This window comes from Pollicipes pollicipes, unplaced genomic scaffold, assembly GCF_011947565.3.
Source record: "Pollicipes pollicipes isolate AB1234 unplaced genomic scaffold, Ppol_2.1 Scaffold_4002;HRSCAF=4701_pilon_pilon_pilon, whole genome shotgun sequence".
NCBI classification, from domain to species: domain Eukaryota; kingdom Metazoa; phylum Arthropoda; class Thecostraca; order Pollicipedomorpha; family Pollicipedidae; genus Pollicipes; species Pollicipes pollicipes.
Window position 1 is genome coordinate 16,652,780 of NW_023596420.1, and position 23,207 is coordinate 16,675,986.

Genomic DNA, 23,207 nt, shown 5'->3' on the forward strand with positions numbered 1-23,207 from the left:
GCGAACGCGACGTCGGAGGCAAGTGGGCTGTTGAGCCCGGTGGCGGCGGTCGGCCCCTCCGCCGGTCCGTCTTCCGTGCAGGCCGGGGCGCGGGGCCAGGCTGTGACGCGCCGGCGCCGAAGGCGTGCCAGACCCGCCGGGCTGGACGGCTTGTCGGCCGCGTAGGACCCCCCCCCCCCCCCCCCCCATCCCCCTCTCTCTTTCCCGACGTCGGCCCGGCCACACCAGCGTGCTGCTTCACCCTCCCACCCTCGCGTGCTGCCACAGACTGTTTGCTCGTGTTGTGAACCGGGTGTCGTAGTCTCTCTTAGCCCTGCCGTGGACATTGCTGTGTTATTGGAGTGTAAATGCTGTCCAGTTCTACGTAGTTCAAGAGTGCGTTTTGCAGGTTGCAGGCGAGTTGTGTTGGTAGATCCCATGGCAATGGCGTGCTCTTGATAAGAGCTACATCTAACATAAACAACATATTAACAGCCTGCTGCCTGCCGCTGCCACTGAGTGAGGCTTCCGATCGTTTAAAGAAGAAAATTGCTAAGATAAGAGATTGAAAACAGGAACTTGAAATCGTCCGATGACATTGTCATTCAGTTCTTGAACATTTCTCCAGAACTGCTTCTGGCACACTGGATGACATGTTAGTGGCCTTCGCTTTTGTGCGATGGCGAGCTTTTAAGCTGTAAAAGGCGAAACATCTGAATGAAAGGCGGACAAGACGCGTTTGGGTTTGCTTTGGTGAATGTTTCGATCGCCATCTTCACCGAAATTTTTATGTGCGCGGCGTAATGTCATGTGCTGCTCAGTTCTTGGCCAGTTTGTACGGGGGCGGTCAGTAGAGCGCTATTCCGTGACGCGTCAGTCTAGCCGTGCTGTTAGGCCGCACCAAGCTGTGCCAGTCTAGCTGTGCTGCCAGGCCGCACCAAGCTGTATCAGTCTAGCTATGCTACTGGGCCACACCAAGCTGAGCCAGTCCAGGCGTGCTGCTAGACCGCACCAAGCTGAGCCAGTCCAGTCGTGCTGCTAGGCCGCACCGAGCTGTGCCGGTGCGGTGGTAAGTGCTCCTTTGTAGGCGGCCGCCGTTGGTCCAGAGATGGGGACCGGTCCAGAGCGAGGCGCCGCGGCCAGCCTCCCCCGTTAGTCACGAGGCAGACGCCGCCACGCTGATGAGAGACGCCTGCGGCGGTCGGAGCCGCGCCAGCGCCTGCCGTGCTGCCGCGTCCTCGCCGTCTGGGCTGCGCCAGCGCCGCAGACAGGCGCGGCAGTGTGTGACGCCTGTGCCTTTGCGGCCGTGTTGCAGGCGGACGAGCCGGTGTTTGCGGACCCCGGGCGGCGCACGGCGTGCTGGGCGGACACTGAACAGCACGTGAGTGGGGGATGGCCTGCTGGCGCAGTCACCGCGGCGCGTTTACCGCCACTGGTCAGGGCGTGCTCTGGACACTTCCCCGGAGAACGGTCTGCGATTGTCAGGTGCATGCGGAGGGGCCCTTAGGCAGGCTGAAACTCAGCAGAGACATGACAAGCGTTACGAAGAGAGACGTTTGTGGTGTTGAGGGATAACCTCATGGTGCCGAGAACGACCTTGGAGGTGCTGAGGGAGACCCTGTTCGTGCTGAGGGCGACCCTGTTCGTGCTGAGGGAGACCCCTTTGGTGCTGAAGGCGACCCCGTTGGTGCTGAAGGCGACCCTGTTGGTGCTGAGGGCGACCCTGTTCGTGCTGAGGGAGACCCCTTTGGTGCTGAAGGCGACCCCGTTGGTGCTGAAGGCGACGCTGTTGGTGCTGAGGGCGACCCTGTTCTTGCTTAGGGCGACCCTGTTGGGGCTGAGGGAGACCCTTTTGGTGCTGAAGGCGACCATGTTGGTGCTGAGGGCGACCCTGTTCGTGCTAAGGGAGACCCTGTTGGTGCCGAGGGCGACCCTGGAGACCACCATTGACGGGCCGGTGCCGACAGGTGGCCAGCCTGGAGCGTTGTGTGTCGGAGCTGACGCCGGTGGTCGGGTGGCTGTCGCAGCTGGAGCGGACCGTGTCGGGTCTGACAGAGCCGCCGCGCCGGCCGCCGGTGACCGCCGACCGCCCGACCACACCGCCCGGTGTGGACGGTGGCAGCGACGACACCCACGCGTCGGATACCTCCCCGGACACGGAGAGTCAGTCGGCGGACGTGCCGGACATGGAGATGTGGCCGCTGTCAGATGCGGAGAGTCACACGTCCGATGGTCCGGACACCGCGCGCGAGCAGCCATCTCTGTCGGACAGCACGGACGGGCAGCGTGGGCTGTCTGGCTGTCTGCTGGTGGATTTGGCGTGGATGGAGCGGCAATTGACGGAGATGCGGAGCCGGCAACACCAGCACCAGGTCAGCGGGCTGCGTTTCTCTTCACGGGCGGGCGCCACGTTATCGGCCCGGGCTCATCGACACGGGCCGGTGCTAGAGAACCGCTGTGATTGTCTATGGTATTAAACACGGCAGCTAAAACAGCTCGGTCGCGCACGTAAGTGTGCGTTTCAGTACATACAAAGGCACTGGCGGTGAAGACACAAGTGATGCCTTTCACCACGACGGATGCACTCAGGCAACGGCTGGTCTGCATGCACAGTGAAGTAACGTCGTCTGATGAAAACCTCACGTTTTCGTGGATCGGCTCCAGCGAAGCGCAGCTGCCGCCGCGCATGTACCCTCGCTTCTGGGCTGACGAACCACTGCACGCCCTGCCGCACGCAGTGGCTGTGGCTCCAGCTTGCCTGACGCGGAAGTGGAGGCTCCGTACTAAAAGCCGCAGTGTCGCGCAGCGCCCGGTCGGGCTAGCTTACACAATCCACATGATATTAATGCATCTAGATGATTATGCCTGTATATGGGCAGCTGTGAGCGGGCGATCCTTCGGCTCGGCGGAAGGTCAACGGGCGCTTGTGCAGAGCCGGCGCCGTGGCAGCCTACAGCGGCTTTGTGTCGTTGCTACGCTGCGAACCTCGGTACAGCACGCGACTCGTCGCTCTAACCTATCGATCCTGCGAGTGCCTGTTGGACTTTGAACGGCCGTCGCGGCTCGGGCCGGGCGGTGATCGCCGGGCCATGAGTGTCCCAGTTATTGACCGGCTGGGCGGCACCTGTGCCGGTCAGGTGTGCCCCCCGTCAGAGGCGCACCGCGAACCCCGCCTCTCAGCCGGCCCAGCTGAGCAGATCCGGCGGACCGGCTGCCGACGCCCAGAGGCCGGCCGGACAGGCCGCGAGTGGACAGGACTCCGCTGGCTGTTAGTGGACAGGACTCCGCTGGCTGCTAGTGGATAGGACTCCGCTGGCTGCTAGTGGCTGCTGTTAGAGGCTATCGCGAACGTATTCCCGACAGCTCCGGAAGCCCGACGGAGAAATTGCACAGGCCGATGAAGCTTGACGTTTACCAGCATTCTTATGTCAACATTCTAGGAAGTACTGTCTATCGAGTATCGCTGTCATTCCTGCTCTCCAGAATCGAAAAGTCGAATTTGGGAAGCATTACGCGGCTCAGCAGGGATGTGTATAGAGGCCAGCGTTGTACTGTTGTCGGTTGACCATGTGAAGGTCCTGAGTCGAGGTGCGCGCAGTGCGGTTGTGAAGGAACGAGCGCTGCCCCTAGCGTCAGCCTTCTCATAAGCGTGGGCGGGTCTGAGCTAGAGGATCCAGGTATGCCGGATAGTAAAACCCGGCAGACGTGGCCGCCTCAGACCAGCCGAGCGGCTCACTACATATAATGGACGCGCCGGCGCCGACAGGTGGCCGTGTTCGATTATCGCTCATGGCTTGGTGGTTCCTAAATAGTTGTGAACGTTGCACACTATCAAGATGATTTTGTTGTAAGGTGTGATCAAACGCTTCTTTCATCAAATGACCATGTTTTGCATGACTTCCGTGCGGATGGTCTGAGGCAAACGTGCAAACGGGAGAGAGCGGTACCGTGGACCGAGGAAGTCTCACTTCCAGAAAAGTATTCCGTATCAGTCTCGTTCTGTCTCAGTACGAAGCCGGCTGTTTCATCAGTTACCCCATCATCAGTTGCCTCATCATCAGTTACCCCATCATCAGCTACCCCATCAGCAGTTACCCCGTCATCAGTTACCCCATAATCAATTATCCCATCATCAGTTACTCCATCATCAGTTACTCCGTCATCAGTTACCCCATCTGTGAACAAAAGCCGCTTAACCATGCGATGCCCGCGGTCTTTCGTCAACCGTGACGGCCCGGTGATTAAATTCCTTCGTGCAATCTCAGCATCTAACCATCGGATCGGAAAACAATCGACAAGGGATAACGTGGTCATTTTTATTCAGACAACTGAGTTGACATTTTCGCCGGACCAACTGCCTCGCGGATCACGTGAAATATCCTAGAAGTCCTAAAGTAGCGCTGCCTAAAAGTCTCATTCTAATTTCGGACCCAGCAGCACTCGTAATTGTGGTTGTTGACGGTGATAGCTGACCTAGGTAACGTCCTGTGATGGCATTACCCATGGGTATTGGTTCATGCAACGCGTTAGTCTCGTCGAATTAGTTAACACGAATGGGCGGCACAGGTTCTGTGGCTCAGCGCTTCAAATTGGTCTTGCGTAATTGCACGGGTGGCGATCCCTGGACTGAACATGTAGCTCGACATCCTACTCGACATCGACAAAGGCATTGACTGGTGGCGGTACGGCATTGCCTGGCCTGCTAGATTGCCAGAGAACCGGCCCTGCACACACGTAACAGTCCAGATGAGAGTAAAAGCTATCCGATAGTTACGGTGGTATGGAGTCTGCGTGTGTTGTGAATGCCTTTTGTTTTACAAGTGCTGCGTACAAAATCGATCCGCATAGGGTTTTCGGCGTCGCTATCGACCCATTGTCTTCGAGCAAATGGTATGGGCAAGAACGTCAGTCAAAGAAGCCTTCTCAGAGCACAGGTGTGAAGCGACTGCTCCAGTCAGTGATCGCTGTCCGTCCCTGTTTGTAAATGGAGAACGTGCTGCTAAAGCGGAGCACCTCCCTCGGTGCTGCGGGTGACCGTTCTCACGGAACAGAACGGGGGCTTTAGCACGACCACGCCCGCACGCCCGGGGTCCAGGCGGTGTACGTGCCGCTCTCCGCGCAAGGACTGCTTTCTTGATAGTCATGGGGAGAGGCAATTATAATTTCGTATGATGACGGATATGGGTTTTAAGTACAGTTTGGCGGTATATCTTCCACCTGATTGCATCTCATAAAATGTGTCGAGGAATGGAATGTACGGATTTTGTACGCCTTGTTACAGAGTGAAGGAAGTATTGGCGTGGTGCTTATTTATTTCTGCGAAGAAATCCGGCCTTGAACTCAGCGTCGGAGCGTCGTATCTGCTTAATACAACCATTGCTTGCTCGATGGCTTCGTTCAATCGGTGCCTTGTGAACTGAATGTAATTTGTGTTCAGCGAACTCCCCACTCATGCCGGACCATAACGAGTGAATGGCCTTTCTTACTTGTATCAACTTCAAGCACATGTCGAAGCGCCGGTCCCGGTATTAATTAAGACGGCCAATCTGGTAGCTCGTTCGGTCTCCAACCTTTGCACATTCTGTCCGTCCATTTATCGGAGTGCGCGTTGAGCTCGGGTAAGGTCAGTTCCACGTTTAGGTGTAGGTGGTTACTGGCAGTGCGCATGGTACATTTCTCGTAATCCCCTGGAAAATGTAAAATGTTGCACGCTCTTCTCTAGTCCGCCCCTGCCAGGACACGTCATTCTGCATCAAGCTGTGTTTACGTCTTAGACCACCTTCCATAATTGATAAATGAAACCCATTCTCGGGGATCATATCGGACCGATTTACTAAGATGTTTGATAATGATGTTTGGGGATGTCTTGACATGGGAAACGAACTTTAATTGGCTGAAATCCGTGGTTTCGATTTTAAAAAGTTACGTCCCTGCCTCTGACAATGAAGATAAATATCATAGCTTATGATAAGAGTTCACAATGAGATGATGGACGGGTCCCCAATACCGAACCCCTGTCATTCTTTTGTAAGCTGAGGACCGTTAAACCGAACTCGAAACTCTGTACCATTTATTTGACCACCTGCGGTTATAAGGAATCTTGTTGCGTCAATGAAGATTTCGCTTCAGTCCGCAGCCAACTTGTGGGTCAGAGGGCCTCCCGCGTCAGTCCGCAGCCAACAGCCTGGGTCAGAGGGCCTCCCGCTTCAGTCCGCAACCAATTGCCCGTGTCAGAGGGCCTCCCGCCTCGATCCGCAGCCAACTGTCTGGGTCAGAGGGCCTCCCGCTTCAGTCCGCAGCCAACTGTCTGGGTCAGAGGGTCTCCCGCTTGTCTGGACCGATGTGCGGCTGCACACCGCGCGCGGGCCGGGCCGGGACTGTGCTGGCTGTGTTTGACGGGCGGCGGCGGCTGTAGCGGGCGGCGGGAGCGGGCGCACCGGCGCGGCGGCGGCGCGCGCTGACCCACTGTTCTGTTCACAGGGCTGTCGGGAGCGTATGAAAAGCTTGCATGCCAAGATTACCGTCAGGAATGAGCGCATTTAACTGTTGATACAGCGTGGCAAACCTGATCCTGATCCACTGCCCACCAATCCCTGATCGGCGGCCGGCGAAGTCGGCAGGCATTGGCCGGCGGTGAGCGCCGGGGACACTGTTACGGTCCCTCACGCGTGGCCTCGCCGCCGCCGATGGTGCCGATCTGTCGGCGGTGTGTCGTGTAGGGTCGCCGGGGCCCGCCACCGTGCTCCCTGCAGACGGCCGGCGCCGCAGGGCGCGGCGCGGCAGCCGGCTGTGATACTCTGTCCCTGAGGGCAGCCCCGACCTGCGCCGCCGCGGTGTGCGGTCGGACGGCCGGAGCCCCGTGTTTCGTATTCGTCTGGTTGGAATGTACGCGGCCGGCAACAGAGGTGTCTTGGGCAGCGCGAGCGGCGGCGCTGATGACCGGCACTCCAGCGCGGTCGGGTCAGGCCAGGTTAGGCGGCGCGGCCGGCTGGCGGCTCCGGGGCAGCGGCGCGCCAGGTGCGAACTCGCCAGAGTGCCGCATGAGCTAACCCCAGTAACGGACCTGAGGCCTGTCTCCGTGTGCGCTACTAACCGTGCTCGTCCGTCTCGCTCGGCGTGCCTGACAGGCGCGCAGCGTGCGACGGTGGAGGTGCACCGGCGCCAGTTCAGACCGGCTCCGCGCGCGAACGCGACGTCGGAGGCAAGTGGGCTGTTGAGCCCGGTGGCGGCGGTTGGCCCCTCCGCCGGTCCGTCTTCCGTGCAGGCCGGGGCGCGGGGCCAGGCTGTGACGTGCCGGCGCCGAAGGCGTGCCAGACCCGCCGGGCTGGACGGCTTGTCGGCCGCGTAGGAGCCCCCCCCCCCCCCCCCCCACCATCCCCCTCCCTCTTTCCCGACGTCGGCCCGGCCACACCCGCGTGCTGCTTCACCCTCCCACCCTCGCGTGCTGCCACAGACTGTTTGCTCGTGTTGTGAACCGGGTGTCGTAGTCTCTCTTAGCCCTGCCGTGGACATTGCTGTGTTATTGGAGTGTAAATGCTGTCCAGTTCTACGTAGTTCAAGAGTGCGTTTTGTAGATTGCAGGCGAGTTATGTTGGTAGATCCCATGGCAATGGCGTGCTCTTGATAAGAGTTACATCTAACATAATCATATTAACAGCCTGCTGCCTGCCGCTGCCACTGAGTGAAGCTTCTGATCGTTTAAATAAGAAAATTGCTACGATAAGAGATTGAAAACAGGCACTTGAAATCGTCCGATGACTTTGTCATTTAGTTCTTGAACATTTATCCAGAACTGCTTCTGGCTGCTTCTGGCACACTGGATGACATGTTAGTGGCCTTGGCTCTTGTGCGATGGCGAGCTTTTAAGCTGGAAAAGGCGAAATACTTGAATGAATGACTGACAAGGACACGTTTCGGGTTGCTTTGGTGAACATTTCTGTCACCATCTTCACCGAAAAGTCATATGTGCACGACGTAATGTCATGTGCTGCTCAGTTCTTGGCCAGTTTGTACGGGGCGGGCAGTAGAGCGCTATTCCGTGACGCGTCAGTCTAGCCGTGCCGCTAGGCCACACCGAGCTGTGCCTGTCTAGCCGTCCTGCTAGGCCGCACCAAGCTGTGTCAGTGTAGCCATGCGGCTAGGCCGCACCAAGCTGTGCCAGTCTAGTCGCGCTGCTATGCTGCACCAAGCTGTGCCAGTCTAGCCGTGCTGCTAGGCCGCACCAAGCTGTGCCAGTCTAGTCGCGCTGCTATGTCGCACCAAGCTGTTCCAGTCTAGTCGCGCTGCTAGGCCGCAACAAGCTGTGCCAGTCTAGCCGTGCCGCTAGGCCACACCGAGCTGTGCCAGTCTAGTCGCGCTGCTATGCCGCACCAAGCTGTGCCAGTCCAGCCGTGCTGCTTGGCCGCACCAAGCTGTGCCGGTCTAGCCGTGCTGCTTGGCCGCACCTTGTAATGCATTTAGCTCGCGATAAACTCGTTTTACTCTATAATAATTATGGAAGCTGTGCGTCGTTACGTTGTGTCACAACTTGCAGGAGAATGTCAGGTGACACTGTAGCAGCGCTGAACGCCTCGGTGTCGCCGTCGAGGGCAGCGCGCAAAGTGGCAATGTCCGTGTTCGGAATTGCTGGGGGTTCAAAACGGAGTTTTGGAATATAGATTATCTTTTGACCCAGCAAGTTGTTGTCTCCATCCCTGTAAGAAAGTAAACCATAATAGCGTTGGAATCTCCGGTGCCGTCAGGGGTAAAGAAGAACACGGGCGAGGGATCGCAGTCTCATGGTTTTCCGTACTTTGGCTCCTCAGGACCCCAGCAATACGACGCCGGGCGGTCGCAGTTTGCGCATGAACCCCCGCCAAGGTGGTGATGTCCCACTCCGGGCTTTCGCGTCATGCTTAGGGCTTGGTCCTAGTTCGTGCTTCTGGTGCCGCCACTGCGACCAATAGCGTGGCACCGATCACTCGCTTCCGTCGTCATTTAGCTGACTGGGAGACGGCGTCATTGCTGACATTGGCAGCCCCGAGGTACTATGGTGTCAGCATATTTTTACCCTCTGAAGCGGGCTCCAGGCACGTGGCCAGGTGCCAACTGCGCCTGCGCTTTGCTCTCTGACAGTGACAGTGCACGGGATGGCAGCAGTGTGCATGAGCGGTCTTTTGCTCCGGCCGTTAGAGGAGCGATGATTCATCAATGTTTGTCCAAGACGACGCCTTGGTTGCGTTCGCTTTCCACCGAGGCTGGTATTTGGTTTTCGCGACGGCTTGGTTTTGTCGACTCGCGACAACGTCGTAACAAACTACTCGCATGCATACGTTTTTCTGCTTACGCGGCGGACAATGGGTCTGAGAGCGTTTCCGGAACACACAAGAACAATATTTCGGGAAGGGGAGGCCAAACGTATGTCATCAGATAACAGTCGAGTGTGAGGCGTCATCAGCCTGAGGCGTACAGTCAGCCCCAGCTGTCGAGCACGTCTTGGGCGGTGTGACTGGGTTTTTTGCACGGCATGTGGACTAGTACGTCGGCCGGCTTCATTATCCTGGAACGGTGAGGGCCAGCTCGCCCTGTGGTAGGCGGCAGCCTGTCAGCCGTACCCGGTCCCTGCTCGTCAGCTGTCGGGCTCACTTCGGTGGACACCGGTGGCCTTGGGTTCAGCTCTGACCCCCGGTCCGGTCGGTCCGGCCGCGACCCCCTCCCTCCGTCCACGTTTGCGACAGAGTCAACAGGTGCGGACCCGGCGGCGGACGCGCGCATCTGCCAGCGGCCGCTCGGCGGGGGGCGGGGCCAGGGTGACGTCACCCGGCCCTTCGCGCCACCCGGGCCTTGGCGCCATCCGGCGTCAGTGTTGATAGTGGCCGCGGGCGGGGTGTGCGCGGGACGAGGCCTGTTGGGCTGCCCGCCGCCGTGCGACGTCGGCCCGGTGTTGCAGGGTGTCCTGAACCGGCTCGCGGGCAGGTGAGCAGCGGCCGGTGCTGTCTCTCGCCCGTCACGCGGGGAGGCGCCATTGTGGCTGGCGCCGGGCCCGGGCGGTGACGGCATGTTTGGCAGTGTCCCATGCAGCGGCGGCTTGATTTTGGCCCTGGTGTCCGGTGGGACTTGGCTGCGCACGATCAAGATTCCGCAGCGGGCAGTTGCAGGCCGGAGGGAGATGGTGTGGGCAAGTCTGACGAAATTGCCCGAACGGCATCGTGCGGTGGGAACGGAAATCGTGGCAATTTTGATGAGGGGTCGTATGGCCACTCTCACGCCTGTCATAAAGGTAGTGCATAATGCTGAATATAGAACCCACGCACCGCTTATGACAGACGGTGCACCGTGTTCTTAAGCGAGAGATGCTTACCATTGTGACTGGATCTCATGCTGTAACTGGGTCGTTCTTCAGCCCTGAAAATACTCACCAACTGCGTAATAGGGCACTGCGTAACTGAGTAATAGGGCACTGCTGTGTCTGGAAAGAAACAGGCGACCTTACTGCCTAGCTGTGCTCATCTGCGTCGTGACAGTCGGCCAGAGCGTCAGTCAGCCCTGCCTCTGTGTCAGCAGCGCCGCGCCGCCGACCGGCAGGCTTTGGCACGGCGCCAGTCGCGCGCCCCGGCGTTCGAATGGTGGCGCGCCGCCGGGTCGGCGGGCTGGGCGTGGGGCGCGGCGTCCGAGTCGAGCCGGCCCGCACGCGCTCGCACCGCTGCCGGCTCAAGGTCGTCTGACGTCAGCCACGCCGTCGCCGGCAGCCTGCACGGCTCGGTCTGGGGGGCCGGGGCCCGCTCGCGGACCGTCCCCAGCGGCGGCCGCTGGACGCCGGCCCGCCGCCGCCGGTAGTCGGCTGCAGAGCGGCGCGGAGGCCACCCGTACCGGCGCCGGCGCCGGTGCGCTGACATACGGCGCAAGAGCTTTACGGGGGGGGGGGGGGGAGGAGTGAGATGAGATGTTGGGGTGACGGGTGGAATGATCGGATATCGTCCTCGTGTGGGGCTGGAATGGACACGGCGTTTCGGCCAATGACTTTTCGGCCGTTGTCAGGTGTTTTTGGGTTCTGAGAAGGATTGGAGGATGTCTGGCTTTCAGCCATGTACGCGTCACAACTCGAATTCTCTTCGTGGAATTACTGGGATTCGAGCGAGGGTCCCCTGTTTTAAAGTTCAGTATTCAGCTGCAGTAGCCTTGGATGCTGCTACCAATACTGGTAACGACACAGCCGCTGCGACGCAGCTTCTGTGCAACATTGGCGTCATAAAACTGCCAATATGATGGACAACGCACCCATTGAGACAACACAACCGTCGAAGCGAGTCGTCTGGATATAAGCATGTAGACGAACTATCACATCCATTGCTCTATTCTCTTGTGTATTCTACGAGGAACAAGGCTATTAATACCGTCTCACCTAAATACTAATAACCGTAATATATCATTAAAGAACAATGTCAACCTATTAATGATTAAAGATATAACTTGAGAAATAAGAGTTCGACAGAACTTAGCTCAAGTGGGCGACAAAAAGCACCCGCAGGTAGACTGATAGACGGCTTCCGTCGCCGCGTTGCTGCGGCAGGCCGGAATCGCGCCGCCGCGAGCCAGGGCCCACCTGGTCACGGGCAGCGTGCGCTGTGGTGCATTGCAAGCCATAATTCAGTCATTGTTACAGGTAATTGCTTGAAACTTGGTACAGGCATCATTCATAGTTATAGTGGGAATACTTAAATATTTGCATAGTTTTGAGCTCGAAAAAAATGTTGAGTTCTCTTTATCAGTGTTTTTGTTATTTTACATTCCAGTATTTCACTGTGTAATACTGAAACAACGCAGCAAGGCTTATGAATGAGGGACTCGCAATGATGGCGCACATCTCCCATTTTCAGGATGTAAAACATGCTGTTTCGTTCGGCCTCTGTACCAATGTGTCTACGGCTGTGCGCTTTTGTAAAAAACAAAACGGCGAACATGACATCACTCTAACGGCACTCACGCTTGATCTATTATGGTCTAATAGTTGTGATTTTGGCACAAGGCGTAGAGTTCATCAGTTGTCGGCTACCGAATTTTTTTTTACGATATCCCGAGACTTTTGAATTATCGGGAATATTGGACAGGGGCGCAGATTCGATCTTCCCCTGGTCAATACCTGGTTAAGGAACCCGCGATTGTAGATTGAAGTGGGTCACCAAGTTGAACTAACGTGTCCAAGTTACGTTTGTCTGGAAGTGGTCAGCATTCAGTCGGACTCGATAAGTGATAAAAATTACATTAAGTAGTTTTGAGCACGGCGCTCGCAAATATTCGGAACAAAGACCTACGGCAGAAAAAAAAACACTCCAGGCGTTGCAGTTCCCGTAGGCGGCGCAGAATCCGCCCCGCATCTAATATGGAGCTTTGCTCAACGGCTGGACGGAAATGATGACGCATCCGAAAAGAAGTACCTTTGAACGCTTTAGGGCATCAAATCGTACATTTAAAAGGTGACCCAAATGTGGCTGCCTGTCAAGGCAGCTCACGCTCAGCCCATGGTCAGCCCATCCAAGCGATCCTTTCAAACTGCCCAAAATATGAGATGGAAGACCTTCTCGACATGAACACTTCGATCAACTCCAAGGTGTGGGGAGTATGGGAGTTGGGCTTATATCGTCAGTTTCACAGGGTTCATTTCCAATCAGTAGATATCAACTAAATCACGTAACAGTCGTCTTTGTCTTACAGAGTTAAAAGCATTTCAGATTTTTCTGATACAGAACATGATTTTAGTTGCATCAAAGTAAGGTCACTTTTTCATTTTGCTTTATTTCCTATCGATTGTATCATCGCACCGAACGGGGTTGATTTCGTCGGCCCATGTGATTGTCCTGATTTTTAAGATGATAAGTAGCTGGGCTGTAACACCTTATTCACCTAACGCCTTATTTTCCGAATGGACTAACGTGATAGTCAACATTGATGATTTCGGCACTCCTGGGATTCCGCTGATTTTGAGATATACGATAGCTGGACATTTAACGCGCCGGTGCCCGTGCAAATTACGCTGGGGAAAACGTTCTTAGGTTTATTGTGTGGTGTTCCGTGCTGTGTGCTGCGTGGCCGGTGTTTGAGCGTGATCGGTCGTGTGTTTCAGGCGATGAGTGACGCCGGGAAGCCGGCGTGGGTCGCCGCTGGCCCTGACGCGGCCGCGGCGGGTGCCTCCTCGGAGGTCGGCTCGGAGGCGGCCCGCGCCGGCCGGCTCTCCCCGGCGCCGCACACTCCCGCCGGCAGCCTCCAGCTGGTGGAGTTGCCAGAGCCTCGCACCGCGGTCGAGACGGAGGAGTCCGTCGACGAGCTGGGCCGCCGCGTGGTGGTGACGACCACGCGGTTCTTCACCTACGAACGGTCCGACGACGACGCCGACGGTAACGTGGTGGTGCTGGAGCGCGTGCGGCGCCGCGTGCACCGCGCCGTGTACGAGAATGGCGACGAGCAGGCAGTGCCAGAAGACGCCGCCGTGTCGGCCGTCGTGTACGTTCCGGAGGAGTTTGTGCTGCCCGAGCCGGCCGAGACGAGCGAGGTGCGCGAGTACGAGGACGAGCTGGGCCGACGTGTGGTGGAGAACATCACCATCCGCACCACGTTCGAGGAGGGCGGAGAAGAGGATGGCGGTGTGGTCATCCTAGAGAAGAGGCAGAAACGGGTGCATCGGACCATCTATACCGGTGACGAGGTCTTGGAGGAAGTCGAAGAAGGTGATGCGGATGAAGCTGGTGCGAGTCCCGAACTGCCAGCACCACATCAGAGAGAAGAAATGAAGGAAGTTATCGACGAATTTGGAAGGAGGGTTGAGGTCAGGACTGTCCACGTGACGACCTACGAGCAAGATACCGATGACGATGGCAATGTCGTTATATTGGAAAAGGTGTGCACAAAAAACTTTCAGACCATTTTGGAAGACGTTCCAAAGGCGGCTGAAGACGACAGCCGTCTCCCAGATTCCGATGCACAACATGTGCGGTCCGTGGTGACTAGTAACATGTCGGAACCAGGCGAAGACTTTGAGCTTCCTGAACCGCATGTGTCGGAAGAGACGCGCGAGTATGAAGACGAACAAGGCAGAACGATGGTGGAAAAAACAGCCATCACTACCACATATGAAAAAGACGCTGACGATCCGAACTGCGTAACGATTCTCCAGAAAGTGTCGCGACGCGTTACGAGAACTATATATGTGGACGGCGAAGTGGTTGAAACGATACACGATCCATCACCGGGGCCGGTGGCCACCACCGGCCAACCCCGACAGGTTGAGGAGCGACCCGAGTCCGGAGCCGTCACCACAGATCGCCTTGAGCCCGTCGGTCCGCTGGAGGAACCAGCACTGGCTGAGGATCACGCTGTGGCCCGGCCAGCTCCTGATGACCTCGCTGGCGATTGGACCGGGCCGGACGCGGCGGGCCTGCCGGAGGCCGTCGCTGGTGACGTGCCCTGTGTCGACACGTCGCTGGCACTGCAGACCGGGCCGGACGCGGCGGGCCTGCCGGAGGCCGTCGCTGGTGACGTGCCCTGTGTCGACACGTCGCTGGCGCTGCAGACCGGGCCGGACGCGGCGGGCCTGCCGGAGGCCGTCGCTGGTGACGTGCCCTCTGTCGACACGTCGCTGGCGCTGCAGCGGCTGGTCGGTTGGCCGGCGGTCCAGCTGCCGCCGAGCGCCGTCCTGAGGGTGGCCGAACGCGAGCTGCCGGCGCGTGACGTCCAGTGGCCAGGTCAGGAACCGGCGGCGGCGCCGGCCGGTTCGCTGCTGGCTGACCTGCCGCCCGCCCAGCTCATGGCGCATGCCCCTGCCCAGGCGCCGGTGGCGGCGGCGACCGCCGCTTTACCGGCTCTCGGTGAACTGGCAATGCGTCATGCGGCTGTGCCGCCAACTGTCGGCGAAAATCCGCAGAACTGCGGCGACCTGACGCCAAAGGCTGACATTGACGAGCACCAGCTGGTCGGACAGTCGGAGACGCCCTCCAGCCAGCCACTGGCGAGTTGGGAGCAGGACGGCAGCGTGCAGTCCACGAAACTGGGCCTCGAACCGTCGTCAAGAAAACGGAAGCCACGCGACAAGAAGGCGACGTCACCACCGGTCCAGCCATGCGAGTCACCGACGCCGGCCGACGACCTGAGCCCGGCCACTTCTGCGGACGGTGGCGCGCAGCGGAGTGACGAGCGGCCGCTGGCAGAGGACCTGTCCAGCGCGCGCTATATGGTGGCGACCGAGACGACAGAGCTGTCGCCCGAGCCAGGCGCATGTCCGAACGCCGACACCCTCGAGGAGTATGTGGACGAACACGGACGCCACATCCGCACCGAGAGGACGGTGCGCACTCAGCGCGACCGTGCCGTGGCGAGGGACGGCGTGGAGCGGCTGGTGACGCGCGTCGTGCGCTCGATCCGCGTGGACGGCGACGAGCAGGACGGCGCCTCGGCCGACCCGACGGAGGAGTGCCGTTCGGAGTTCTGTGAGGACCAGACACGGGGGACCGAACCTCAGGCGCAGGAGCAGATATTGGGAGAGACAATGACTGACAAAGCCGTTCTACGGGGTGAGGTACCGGGAGAGGCTTTGCTAGGGCAGGCCATCATGCAGCATCAGGAGCCTGGAGAGAATCTGTCGGATGGAGCTGTGCTGTACCACCAGGGGCCCGAAGAGATCCTGCCAGAGCAGTCGGTGCTGAGGCATCAAGAGTCTGGAGAGGTCCCGCCAGCAGGCCTTGCGCACAAGCACGAACATGCCGGGGAAATGACGCCGGACGACCCGGCGCTGGAGCAGCATGATCCGGGTGCTCCACCGGCCGGCGTCTCACCAGATGAGCCAAAGAGCACCAGCGACGGGAAGAAGAAGAAGAAGCGGAGGCAGAAAAAGAACAAAAAATTGCCAGATGCGCTGCTTTTAGCCAGCCGACTTCCGGAAAGCATGGTGATTGGCTCGGAATCCAGCCCAGGCGTAATAGATTCCGGGGCCAAGTCGTGTCAGCCGGTAAAACATGCTGAAGAAGGGACGATTTCGATGTTGGGCCCCAATCTGGCCCAGAAAGCATTGCAAGATGTGCAGACTGGGTCCAGTTTTCCCGACGCCGAGCGCGACCCGCTGGACTGCGAGGCCGCCCAGGTGCAGCCGCCGGACGCCGCTCCACAAGCACCGGCCGGGGACGCGCAGTCGGAGGATCGGGACGCCAGCGCTATCGACCGTTTGGAGCTTCGACCTCTTGATGGTAAGGAGGAGCGTGCTGGTTTGCCGTCGACAGAGCCGACGGGCGCGAAGCTTGGAAAGAAAACTCGGCGTAAAACGAAAAAGAAAGAGCGGGACGGATCGACGCGACATGTCGATGCTAATCATGCGCCAGCTGTCGGCAATTTGAATCGAACAGAAACCCCAAACGACGCGTTGTCCGAGCCCCAACTCGGGGCCGAAGGCCACTCGACTGAAGACGTCCGGTTCGAAGGTTTGGAAAAGCGATTGGAGGAAACAACTCAGACTGGAGCATTGCGGGAAGCGTCGCCCAGCGGGGAAGACGCGTCCGCCACAATGTCCGCCGACAATGCACGGGCTGACCGTGGCGTCGAAGGAGAGTGCACGCCCCCGCAGCGTGACGAGGTGCCACCGGCCCGCGCTGCCCCGGTAACGCCGCTCAAGACGGAACGCCAGGCTCTGGAGGAGAGCGTCGAACTGGTGGACGGCGTCCTGCTGCAGGACCCCACCGTCAGTATTGTCGAAGACGAGATCGTCGACGAGATGGGGCGGCCGGCGAAACTGCGCAAAATCTACGTCACGTTCGTGGAAGAGGTCGAAGACGAGTCGGGGAACAAAAACACGATGAAACGTGTGGTCCGGTCCGCCCAAAAGACAACAGAAATTGATGGTAACGTTGTGGTAGAGGATATCGAAGAACCGTTCGAAGACGTGTGCGGGAAGGACCTTGAGAGCCAGTTGATCGAAGAGTGTTTACCTCGAGTAATGGGCACTCTGGTTGAGGAACCACAAATCCAGATTTCGGCAGAAGAGACGTCGGACGACAGGGGCAGGCGTGTGGTTATCCAAAATATTTGCATTACATTCGTGGAAACAATTTTGGACGACTCGCAGGGGACGACCGTCGTGAGACGAATCATCAGAAAGAGACGCAAGGTGACTGAAGTGGGCGGTACGTCGATATTGGAGGAACGTGAGGAGCCCGAGCACGCAGAGGTTATGCCGGCCTCTGTTCCGGAGTTGACCGAGACATCGGTGCTGGAGGACTCGATGGTGACGGTCACGGGACAGTTAATCGGCGATCCACATGTGGAAACGACGGTGGAGGAGACCGTGGACGAGCAGGCCAAACCTGTGAAGATCAAACGGGTGTACGTAACGATCTTGGAGGAGGTTGTCGACGTCACGGGCGTCACCCGTCTGGTGAAACGCACGATAAAGAAGACCCAGAGGACGAGAACGGAGAACGGCCGCCCAGTCACCGCGGACGTCTTCGAGCTGATCGAAGAGCCGCCAATGGACGAACAGCGAGAGCGTGTGCTGGAGCTCTGTCTCCCGCTCATGCAAGGCACGCTGTTGGAAACGCCCAAGGTCGAGTCATCTTACGAGGAGACATTGAACAAGGACGGAAAGCCGGTGACCATAATACGCTTTTGTGTCACGGCCATCGAGAAATTCGAGGATGGTATACCAGGTACAATGAGCATCTACAAGAGACTGATTAAAAAGATTCGAAGCGTTACAGAGATGGACGGCACAGCCGTGGTCGAAGAATGCGACGAGCCTGACGAGACCCAGCTGGTGGCGCGCTCCATCCCTGAGGCCACTGAAGCGTCTGTTCTCCAGGAATGCAGGCCTCTTCTGAGAGGCACCCTAGTTGTGGACCCCAAAACCGAAGTTGATGTTGAGGAGGGCGTTGATGACCGCGGTATTCCCGTGACTATCAGAAGGTTTCACACATCATTGCTGGAGGAAATTAATGACGGGGTGGACAACCCCCGTCTCGTGAGACTGGTGGTCAAGAAGACTCAAAAAACCAAGACGGTTTATGGGCTTCATGTGACCGAAGACGCCGAAGAACAGATCGCAGAACCCTCCCGAGAAGAAATGAAGGAACAAGTGCTGCAGCAGTGTTTGACGTTTTCACGCAGCTCACTTATCGGAGAACCCACGGTAGAAATTCACACGGAGCCTGGTCAGAGCAGGGTGGGAACTCCGGCGCAGATCAGTAAGTTTGTCGTCACCGTCGTGCAGCAGGATGGTTGGACCCGCGACGCGTTGGGTCGCGATGTTCCCATCAGGCGCGTCATCACCAAGAAGCGACTGGTGTACCCGTACCAGGACAAGATGGTGGTGGAGGAGTACGACGAGCCGGAGACGCTTGAGGAGCTGGCGTCGTCCGTGGCCGAGATGACGGAGACCGGCGTGAAGGAGGAGTGCGTGGCCCTCGTGGCAGGCGCACTGGTTGGCGAGCCGGAGGTCACCACCACCGAGGAGGAGAGCTCGGACAGCCGGGGACGTCCGGCGCGGCTGCGCCGTGTGTGCGTGACTGTCACTGAGCGGCAGCCCGGCCCTGGCGGCGCCCTGTTGGTCCGGTCGGCGCAGCGTGTGCAGCGCACGGTGGACGAGAAGGGCCGCCGCGTCACCGAGGACTTACAGCAGCCGGTGGCGCCCGAGCCGCGCCAGCTGCAGCGGAAGGCGGTGCAAGACTGTCTCCGACACCTGGCGGGCACGCCGCTAGGAGAGCCGGATGTGGAGACGGAGCTGGAGGAGACGGTCGACGAGAGGTGCGGGCCCTCTGTAACCCAGCGCGCGGTCGTCACGGCGAGGGAGCAAGTCACGGACGAGCAACAGAACGCGCAGATCAGGCAGGTCAGATTCGTTAAGAACCTGAAGACCTATCAGGTTGATGGAATGTGTGTGGTGGAAGAATGGGATAAGCCGCTGGAGGTGGCTACCGTTACCTCGTCCGTGCCAGAGATGACGGAGGAACAAGCACTGTCAGAAGCCCTGCCGTTTGTTCATGGTTGTCCTGGTGGAAGACCCCAGAACAAGAACTGTCATTGCAGTGGCGGAGGACAATGATGGGAATCCTGTCACGATCAAGACGATATATGTGACTCTGCTTGATGACGTTACTCAAGCGGATGGAAACAAAAGGCGCGTAAAGCGAACGATGAAGAGGTCCCAGACGATGAGCGAGGCGTTCGGAAGGCCGTCAGTGGCCGACGTGCGGGAGTATGACGTCGATCCGCCGCCGACTGATGAAGAGCTGCTCAGAGAGTGGCCTCTGCCGCTCGCAGGGCCCATGCTGGGAGAGCCCAGTATACACTGCGTCGTCAACGAGTCGGTGGACGAGACGGGCAAGCTGGTGACGACCCGACGTCGCACAGTCACGGTGCTAGAGCAGGTCGTTGATGCCGCTGACAACATCGCGGTGAACGAACGCGTCTTCTCACACGTGCTGAGATCGTACGTTATCGACGACAAGCTGGTCATGGAGGAGACCTTGGAGCCCGAAAGCAGCCAGGTGCTGTCCACCTCGGTCCCGGAGGTCACCGCGGAGGCGGCGATCGAAGACGCCCTCTCCACCGTCACTGGCAGCCTGCTGCAGCAGCCGTCTGTCCAAGTACTGGACACCGAGTCGGACCACGACGGCGAGGCGGTGACGCTGCGCAGGACCGTCGTCACGCTCAGCGAGAGCGTGCCGGACGTGGCCGGCGTCGTTCGCCCGGTGACGCGGTGCATCACCCGCGTGCAGCGCATCCGGCGGGTGCCCTGCGGCCGGGTGATCGAGACCGTGCGCCCGGAGCCGGCCGAGCCGGCCGACCCGGCGCTGGAGGAGGCGGCCGCCGAGCTGTGCCGGTTTGCGGCGGACGGCCGCCCGCTCGAGCCGCTCCACACCGAGACGTGCGCCGACCAGGTGACCGACGCCGAGGGCCGGGTGATAGTCAGCCGGCGGGCCAGCGCCACGCTGCAGGAGGCGGCGCGCGACGGCCGCCGCGTGCGCTGGACGGCTGCCCTGCTGCGCCGACTCGTGCCGTCGGAGGACCGGCTGGTGGTGGAGGTGTGGCCGGAGGAGCCCGTGCGGGCGGAGGTGCTGGACGGCACGGCTGACGAGCAAGCCGTCGAGCTGGACGGCCGGCCGGCGGCTGACGAGCCGGAGACCGCCTCCGCCGCCTCCGCCGCCGCCGGCCGCTGGACCGAGCTGGACTGCCAGGCGCAGCTGGCGCTGGATGAGCTGCGCGCCGCCGCGCTGGAGGAGCCGCAGCTGCACGCGGAGGAGGGTGAGTCTGAAGAGGAGCGCGGCGGGCGGTGCCTGACGAGGCGGCTGGAGCTGACCGCCTGGGAGCGGGCGTCCGACCGACTGGCGCGGCCGGTCGTGCTGCGGCGCCGGCTGCGGCTGGCGGCCCGGCTGCAGGGCGGCGGTCTCCGTCTGCTGCCACGCCAGGAGGAGTCCGAGCCGCTGGGTGTCATCGTGGACTCGGAGCCGGACGACGGCGGCTACGTGTCGCGCGTGGCGCACCTGGTGGAGGGTCCGCTGGCGGCCGAGCCAACCGTGCACCGGCAGCCAGCGACGGCAGATGCCGGCCCGGCCGGGCTGACGGTCACCGTGCGCCGCGCTACCGTCACGCTACTGGAGCAGGTGCGGGTCGGAGACAGGTGGCTGTCGCGGCGCCACCTGGTACCCGTCACGCGCCGCATCGCCGCCGTCGGCGGTGTAAGCGTACTTCTGGAGGAGGTCATCGGGGAGCCGGCCACCACCTGGCTGGATGAGCCGGACTCGGCGGCGGCTGGCGACACTGCGGTGACGCCGGCGGCGCCGCCGCCAACCGCGTCTGGCGCTCCGCCAGCCAGCAATGGCAGTGGCGACACGCCGGGCCTGGCTCGGCTCCGACAGACGATCACAAGCCCGGAGCCGGGACCGGCCGCGGTCCGCCACAGCGCGTCCGCTGGCCCGGCTCCCGTGGCTGGCGCGCCGTCCGATCCGGCCGGCCGAGACGCCGCCATCAGCGTGCTGAAGCTGGAGGAGGACGCAGTGGCGCTACCGGACGGCTCTGCCGCCGAGCAGCGGCTGCCGGGCCGGGCGTCTCCGGCTGCCGGGGACCGGGAGCCGGCGGACGGTGGCTCGTCGGGCGCGGCGCCGCCGTCCGGACAGGCGCCGCCGTCATCGGACGGCTCGCAGACAGAGGACAGCTTTCTGGACGCGCCCGTCCTGGAGCGCGAGCCGACCGAGCCGGCGCTGAGCCTGCCGCCGCTACCGCCGCTCGAGTCGGCGTCGGAGCAGGAGCGCGCCGTGCTGGAGCCGCTGCTGGTGGCGTACGCGGCCCTCAGCAGGCCGGGCGCCGTCCGGCCGCCGGAGCTGCTGCCGGCGGCCGCCGTGCCGGTCGACGCGGCTTCTCTGGCTGCACTGCGAGCACCCCTAACGGAGGCGCGCGACTGGTCTGAGAGCTGGCGCTCCTGGGTGAGGGCGCTGCTGTTTATCATGGCGCGGCTCGATCACGTGTTCAGCACTCTGGTGCACACAGACGAGCAGCTGCTGGCCCAGCTGGGAGAGCTGACGACCGCTGATGAGGCGCTGCAGCAGCTGCCGGAGCGTCTGATGCAGCTGTCGGGCATGCCAGAGCCCAGCCGGCACTTGCTGGTGACGTTGGTGGAGCACGTTTCGTCCGCGGCGCGCTGGGGCCGTGACCTAGTGTCGGCGCGCCGGCGCGCCCTGGACCGGCACGGCGCGCACCAGAGACAGCTGCGCCACGGCCTGGCCACCAGCCACCACCAGCTGCACCAGCTGCAGAACTGGCTGCACGCGATGGCCGCCTGTCAGGACCCGGCCGAGCGGGAGCGCCAGATGACGCTGGCGCGCATCAAGCTGCGTGGCCACGAGCGTCAGTTCTGGTGTCACTCATTGCTGGCGCAGCGTCTGGCCGGGCCAGGCGGGGACCGGCCGCCGGCCTGCCTGCAGCCACTGCAGGCGCTGCTGCAGGAGACGAAGGCGGCTCTGGAGGCGGTGCCGGCTGGGCCCGAGCGGTCCGCGGCCCTGCCGCCGCCGGCCGCGCTGGCGCTGCTGCCGCCCCACGACCGGCCGCTGGTGGTGGACACACTGGCCGAACTGCGCGCTCTGCTGCCGCTGTACCGGCGGCTGGCCCTGCTGCTGCCGGCGCCGACCGGCCGCCAAGCCCAGCCGCTCAGCGCGGCGCTGCTGCTCTGGCAGGAGCTCGACGGCCAGCTGACGGAGCTGGACACGTGCCGGGCGGACGGGGTCGCCCTGCTCGCAAAGCTGGCCGACCAGGTCAACGTCGACGACCAACAGCTGCTTCCGCGGCTCGAGGTAAGCACTCCTGGCCGCTCATTTTCAAGGTGCGGCTCTTTACCTTTTAGTCGGAGATCGTTATGTTAAGATCGCTGAAGATGATTGAAAACAATATTCCACACTGCTATGTGGTCGTCGTTTGGCTACAGCTGGTGCGGTGTGGTCACGTGCTGTGCCCGCGGGCATTGTGTAGTGCGTGTGCCCGCGGGCAGTGCGTGTGGTACGTGTGCCCGCGGACAGTCTGTGGCATGTGTGCCCACGGGCAGTATGTGGCATGTGTGTTCGCGGGCAGTGCGCGGTACGTGTGCCCCGCGGGCATTGTGCGGTACCTGTGCCCCTTGGTGTGACTCGACGGCGTCGTCTGGCGGCAGACCCAGTGCCGAGAGGTGGCGGCCGGCTGCGCCATGCTGGCCGACCTGCAGGTGCTGCTAGCTCGCCTGCAGCGCCTGGTCACCGCCCGCCACGCCCAGCTGCGCCTGGCCCGGCTCCGGTCCGAGCTGGCCCAGCTGGACCGCCGGCTGGTGCGCACGGCCAGCCAGCTGGCCGAGTGCCAACGTCGCCTGGCGGACGTGGCTGGAAACTTGGACCGCTTGGAGCAATGGATACAACTCACACAACAGCTGATGGGTCGGGACACACCGCCGTCAGAAGCGGAGCTGGAGGTGAGTTGGGATTTGTCGCCAGGACGCCCAGTTCAATGATGTGACGGAGTCAACGGTTTAAGTTACGGACTTCTGTAACTAATGTGATGGTACACATCGTAGCCAACTATTACTTTAAGGCTGCCGGTACGCTGAATGCTTATCAGTGTTCAGTATTTACTTGGACCTGTGTGTCGACTGTGTGCTTTACTCCCGCCGGCGATGGCAGAGTACTCTCGATGCGTCTTACATTGTCGCTATCAAGACCGGGCGGTCGTGATCGTCTCTGCTGACGAGCGGGTTTGATGTG

At 60.6% G+C, this 23,207-nt stretch overlaps 1 protein-coding gene across 1 annotated transcript in view; it reads left to right on the forward strand.

The window, feature by feature from the left end:
- LOC119094164 (uncharacterized) overlaps window positions 1-19,256 on the forward strand; it is a 37,258-nt gene extending 18,002 nt beyond the window's left edge. Inside the window, exons 25-27 of the mRNA XM_037217238.1 lie at window positions 1,295-1,360; window positions 1,947-2,351; window positions 13,079-19,256. Coding sequence (XP_037073133.1) covers window positions 1,295-1,360; window positions 1,947-2,351; window positions 13,079-19,030 — 6,423 coding nt within the window. The 3' untranslated portion in view covers window positions 19,031-19,256. The remainder of the gene's footprint in view (window positions 1-1,294; window positions 1,361-1,946; window positions 2,352-13,078) is intronic.
- The last annotated feature ends 3,951 nt before the right edge of the window (window positions 19,257-23,207 follow it).